Consider the following 6,129-nt stretch of genomic DNA (forward strand, 5'->3'; position numbering starts at 1 on the left):
CGGTTCCGCCGCGGGGAGACGCTGCGCGCCACGCGCGGGCGCCGGGGGAACGGGCCCTTCGCCGGCGCGCGAGGTGTCCCTCCCGGTCTGATGGGCGCGGCGGAAGGGGGCTGCCTGCGCAAGCTGCGCCGGGAGCCGAGAGCCAAGCCGGTAATCCCGCTGTCAGCACGCAGCGGCTGCCGGCCGCGCGGAACCGCGCGGTGGGCGCTTTGTTGCGGGGCTGTGGCCGCCGCAGCAGTTAACCTCCCTGGCAGCAGCACAGGCTTTGACTAAAGGAGGGCCCGACAGACGGCAGCGCCGGGGCGGCGTGAGACCGGCGTCCAGGCAGCGTCCTGGCTCGGGGGCTAGCCCCTGTTTATTTGGCTAACTGGGCAGCAGCGTTGTAGTTTGTGTCTACAGAGATCTCCAAGCGAGCGAGGCTGCCCACATGGGGCCAAGGCTTCCCTTGCTCTTTGGGGAAGGACTTGTCCTCAGGGGCTTTTTGCCTGGGTCCCCAGCTGTAGGTTTGCAGCTGGGTGCCTGCGGTGCGGCGGTGGCTATTTCCATCGCCAAGGATGGGAAAATCTCCCTCCCTTGTGCCCTGGGCTCCTTATGCTGCCCCTTGCAGCCCTCCATCCGTGGGCTCCCGGCGCTTCAGACAGCAGGTGTCTGCACGGCTTTGGCAATCCAGGGGAAGGAGAAGGCTGATTCCAGCGTCTCAAGCCATGCATTGCTGTCAGTCCGCAGGACATGGGATTTTTGGCTCACTTAGCGCAAGCATCTGCGGAGTGTGGAGGGTGGGAGTTACTGCAGGGGAAACGGAGGCAGAAGAGGCTTACCCAGGGCCATGTAGTCAGGTACCAAGCCCAGATTTCTCTGCCCCCTGCACTGTGAGCCCTGGGATGCACACAGCTAAAAGTCTGCGTGTGTTTGGACTTGCGATTCCCCCCGGCCCAGGGATGCTTGAGTTGCTTGTTGGAGAGCACCCAGCATTGGGCCCTCCACTTACCAGCCCTATTATTAGACTCCCTTTACATCAAAATAGAACGGCCTGCGTCCCAGGACACTTCCTTTGTGGGAGTGCTCGCTCGGGGGAGCAGGGAGGAGATGGGAAAGGTCGGCGTGGGAAGAACGGAGCCTCTCCCACGCACGCCCGACTCCCAGGCTTTCCCACTGACTTTCACTTGGGAGGTGCCGGTCTCAGGGTGGTGCAGTCCCAGCCCGCTCCCCAGGCCTGGGCCCTAAGCAGAGATCCTGCCAGGGGCTATTAGGAGCAGCAGACTTATTTACCAGAACGATTGCAGATGCCAGCACTGTGGAGGAGGAGCGCAAAAGCCAAGTGCTTCCCAGCAATGAATGCCAGAGCACTTCCACGCAGCTGGCCTTCGCTTCTGCTCTTAGAAGGGCCTGCAAGAGTGCCGCTCCCTCCGGACGAGCCGGGAGACTGGGCCCAAGGGCTTTGGTTTAAGGGACAGCGACATGGGGTGATATTTCTAGAGGAGCCTCTGGGATTTAGGCACTTGCAGAGTACTGAGATTCAGTGGAAGCAAGGCACCTAATCCCCGGGGCTCCCTCACGAGCTGCAGCCTGCTTTTTTACAGGACTTTAGTTGCTTTTAATGTGAAGTTAGTGAAGTTGAAAACGGCATGCACGGGGACGTTGTTCAGATGCGTTTGGACAGGCGGGTTAGGATTGCAGCGTGGTCCTGCTCAGGCCCCCGCCTGGGAGTGCCTCGGGACACCTGCAGCGCTCTCCCGATCGGGGCCATCAGGTTGCCCTCTCCAGCTGCACGCATGCCCGCGGCGGTGCCCCGCTCTGCCTAGCACTCACGTGTGTTGCCTTGGGCACCGTTCCCAGCCGTGCCCTGCCGCTAGCCGGGAGAAACGTGGTTGTCTGCGCTGCTGCCCTGGACAGCCTCATCCTCTGCAGCGTAAATCAAAAAATGGCAGGTGTTTACCCGGGGATGTTGTCCAGACCCCACTCACAGAAATCCAGGCCTTTGGTGGCACCAGAGTCTCTGTCTCCGTCACGTTTGCCTTCCCAGCCCCTGCCCTGACGGGGCTGCGAGCGAGCACGAGGCGGGAGCGTAGGCCCCCGGAGCCACGGCCCGGGCACAAGCAATCCAGGCAGCTCAGCGACCCCCTGACAGGCAGGGCTCGAGCCCCCGTTGCTTCTCTTCCTGCACCGCGGGTGGCTTGTCCCTCCAGGCACATCCCCTCCTCTCTGCTGCCTCCGGTCCAGCCTGTCCTCCTTCGCCCATCACCCTTGCCTATGACTCCCAGAGAGCGCAGGGCGAGGTTCAGCAAAGAGCATCTCCACCGTGCTTGGACCCACTCGACTTTCCTATTAGCCGCAGACTAAAGAAGGGGGATGAGTATCTCGCTCTGCGTATTTGTGGCTGGCCAAAACCGGCCCGGGCCTTTAATGCACGCACGGGTCTTGTAAGGACTGGGGAGCACTGTTGTGAGCAGACGCGGGAATGCGCCAGGCCTGGGAACAGCATCCGCGACTCCCCAAGCCGCTGTTGCTGCAAAGTGCTAGGCGAACCTCACTGGCCTGCAGCAGAAGGGGCTGGGGCCTTTGCTGGCTGCCCTCAGGGAGAAGGGATGCTTTCGTGCAGCCGTCCTCGCGCAGCCCTGGGGCGGGGTGCAATACGCTGGCGCCGGCTGAGCGCTGCGGCCCTGCGCTGCCTGGGAGCCTGCGGCTGGGGGGAGCCGTGCCCGAGGCTGGTTTGTCGTGCCGGCACCATGTGCTGCAGCTGGGTGACCTTTGTGGGAGAGGGCCGATTTGTTTTAGGACTTCCTTGTTTACAGTGCGCCCGGCACGGTTCCTGTTTAAGGAAGCCAGGGAGGAGGTGAAGCCTTGCTTGGACTTTCCTTTTCTAAATGAAGGCAAGCAGCCCGCGGGGGCAGCCCTGCCGGGGTGCCTCGGGCAGCAAAGCCCAGTCCAAATCAGCCCACGGGGATCTTTGGCGCTGCTCCCAGCGCCCCTAACGCTGGAAACCCGTGGCCCCATTGGGCTGCACTCTCCGGGGCAGAGATGAGCAAGATTTTCCACTGCCGCCACTGGGATATTGTAGGCAAGCGCTGCTGCAATCTGCTGTGACCCTTGGGCAGCTGGCAAGGCGCCCGGCGGCGCAGCAAGACAAAGTCTGTGTGCCCTGGCTGAGGAAGCAGCTGGCTGAGACTAGCACTAGGGGAAATGCTTCGGGGCCAGGGCTGCCCCTTATTCACCCTCTCCTTGGGGTCTACAAACAGCAAGCGGTACAATTGGAGAGGTGGGTGCAAAGCCTGAGCACCGCTTGGGTCCCACCAAGGGGCTGGGGCTGCCCTGCACGGGGGCGAATGCGTGCAAGAAGAGCCGGCTGTCCAGCACAACTACTAGCCGACAAGCAAAGCCCGGCCCAGCTGCGGGAGCCCACGGCTCGCTCCTGAGCTCTTCTTCCGCTGGGAGTGGGTGGCTTCGCGCAGGAAGCCGCGGTCCTTGCTCTTGGGAGGTGCTCGTTGAGGGGCTGCGTCAGTCCTGGCGAGAGGTGGGGACGCGCTTCAGACGTTCCTGGGCGCGTCGGTGTGACTTCGCTCTGTTGCACTTGGTAAGCCGCAGCTCTGCGTGTCACTGGAAACCTGAACTCCAGGCAGGAAAAGCCACAGTGCCCCAGGCGTGCCGATCCCCGCCGAGCGCTCCAGGCCGGTCGCTGGGTGTGACGCCCGGGCAAGCTGATACACCTCCGGCAAGCCCCAGCTTGAGGCCTGGCCAAAATCCATGGAAGCGAGACCACGGGGCCTCTGGGAGCGGGGAAGGGGGAGCGGGCTGCCGGCGTGAGGGGGATGAAGCGGCCCTCGGTGGGGCGATGGGTCTCCACGGCTGTCTGTATAAGCTGTCTGCATTGCTGCGGGGGGTCAGAGGGGCCGAGCCGCGGGAAGCGCGGGAACCTCGAGGGGCCGCGTGCACTTTCCAGGCCTTTCCATATGAAAGAGGGGAGGGTTTTCTGAAATGCAAAATGTGGGGCATGTTTTGCTGAAGACTAATGCCTGGACTCCCCCGGCGCTGCCATGTCTCCCTAAACGTTGCGGGAACCCTGCCCGCTTGCTCCGACCTAGCAGGCCTGGGATGGAGGGGAAAAGTGATCCTGTGGTTACAGCGTCATGGTCATAATGATGCCAGTGGTGAAGCAGACACGGCGAGACTGGCATGGGGAGGAGGACAGGAAGGGGCTTGCCTCTGAGTCACAGGGATAGGGCTGCTGCTGGCTTCGATCTGTCGGAGCGTCGCTGGGGCTGAACTAATGAGCCAGCCCGAGGTGGGTGGAAACTGTCCCGGTGGACGGAGGCAGGTGGAGGCTTGTGTCCTGTTCAGGCATCTGCCTCTATGCCTGGCACCACACCTGCTGCTGGGAGGCCCAGACACGCAGAGCATGTCCTAGCACCTGGCTCTCACCCCCAAGGGTGCACAGACACACACACAGGGAGACAGAGCCCAGTTTCAAGTCCCTGCTCTGCCACAGGCCCCCTCAGTGTCCTTGGGCAAGTCACTTAGCCTCAGTCCCCGCTCTGGCATGTGGAGACATTGGTTCTTCCCCACCTCACAGTGGCCTGGTGGGGACAAGTCAATGCACTCAGACGCAGCGGTCGCGTGGCTGTGTAAGCCCCTGAGATAGTGTCTAGGAGCAAGGAGGTACTTCACCTCTGGTGTGGGCGAGACCCGCAGTGGGACACTGCATCCATCCAGTGTCCCCACTTGATAAAAAGTGTTCAAAGACCAAAGAGGGAACAGAAAAGAGCCACAAGAAGGGTCAAGACCTGGGGGAGGGTCCCAAAGAGGTCGACCTACTGAGCTTAACAGGAAGGAGCCCAGGCGGTGTCCTGATTACCTGGAGGGATTTCCTTCCCGGGGGCTGTGTCGACACGAGACGCTGGCTGTGCAGGTGTTACAGTGCAGTCACTTGGTACTTGCACCCCCAAATACTAAATAACTGTGCAGTAACCAGTGTTTCTGCACAGTAGCGTCCCCGCGCGGCTTCCTGGGGGTGCTGGGTGCGCAGTAGCTCACTACTCCTGTGCAGCAGCGTCACGTCATCACTCAGGCTCCGCAATGCTGCTGGGCAGTAGTAACAAGCAGCCGTGCGGTAGTCACGGGCTACTGCGCAGTAAGTGTCTCGTGTGGACGCGGGCAGGGAGAAAGTGCCAGACCCTAATGGGCTCCTTGCTGCAGCACGGGACGAGCCAGCGGCGGCCGGCTGAGGCCAGTGCCTGGAAGTGAGAAAGCAAGCACAGATTGCTCGTGGGCACTTTGCCACTGTTTGCTCCTCAGGGTACTATTGAAGTCTCCGGTTTCTCCATGAGGTTTCCATGCAGAAGCATTTCCCTCTTGCCCTGCTTGGCTCCCAGCGTGCTGGGGAGTGCCCATGCTACAGCCTGGATGTGGGACATTGGCATATTCATTGCAGCTGTCGGGTCGCTGCGACCAAGCCCTGCTCAGCCTCTTCTCATGCATCTCCCGTGACTTGCAGGCTCAGACCTGCAGCTACCCCTGCGCACCTACCCTGCCACATCTCCCCATGCACAAGCACAGCCCGTAACGCTCACACCGCACAGGCACAAACGTGCGCCAGACCCAGCGTGCACAGACAGACGCAGCTGCTCACTCCAGCACCAACATTAATCTTGCCACCCGTGTGCCTAGGCACGTGCTTGTGTGCATGCACATACAGCTGACAGCCCACAACTCCAATGTTTACCCCAAACATTGCTGTGGAAGCTGCTCAGCCATCACAGTCTCCGGCGTGCCAGGGGCACGAGAGGCCAAACAGCTGCTGGGGAGACAGTTCTGCGCCTGGCTGGCAGCTTTTGGCCTTTGCATGCTGCAGACCGAGATCACAGACGGCTGCGCTCCTCTCTGCGCCGCGTGGCACACGACGCAGGGACGGTTGCGATAGCACCAGGCCGGAAAGCTTGATGCCGCATGATTAGGCTCAAGCTGGTCTGGACCGTGCTGCGCCCAGAGCCCTTCTCCCCTCCCAGGAGGAGACCTGACACACCTGGGGAGACCTCAGCCCCTTGTGGGGCTTCATCCGTTCCCTGCGCAGAAGAGGCAGGAAAGCCTCTGTCTGTGGTGGGTGAGTGTGAGCGGCCGGGTCGTTGGCATGGGGGC

General features: G+C 61.9%; 1 protein-coding gene across 1 annotated transcript in view; it reads left to right on the top strand.

The window, feature by feature from the left end:
- Positions 1–90: 90 nt before the first annotated feature.
- OLFML2A (olfactomedin like 2A) overlaps positions 91–6,129 on the top strand; it is a 13,557-nt gene continuing 7,518 nt past the window's right edge. The window contains 1 exon segment of the mRNA XM_019541128.1: positions 91–150. Within this exon segment, the coding sequence (XP_019396673.1) occupies positions 91–150 (60 nt within the window).

The sequence above is a fragment of the Crocodylus porosus genome, unplaced genomic scaffold (genome assembly GCF_001723895.1).
Source record: "Crocodylus porosus isolate Cpor-Errol unplaced genomic scaffold, CroPor_comp1, whole genome shotgun sequence".
In the NCBI taxonomy this organism is placed as follows: domain Eukaryota; kingdom Metazoa; phylum Chordata; order Crocodylia; family Crocodylidae; genus Crocodylus; species Crocodylus porosus.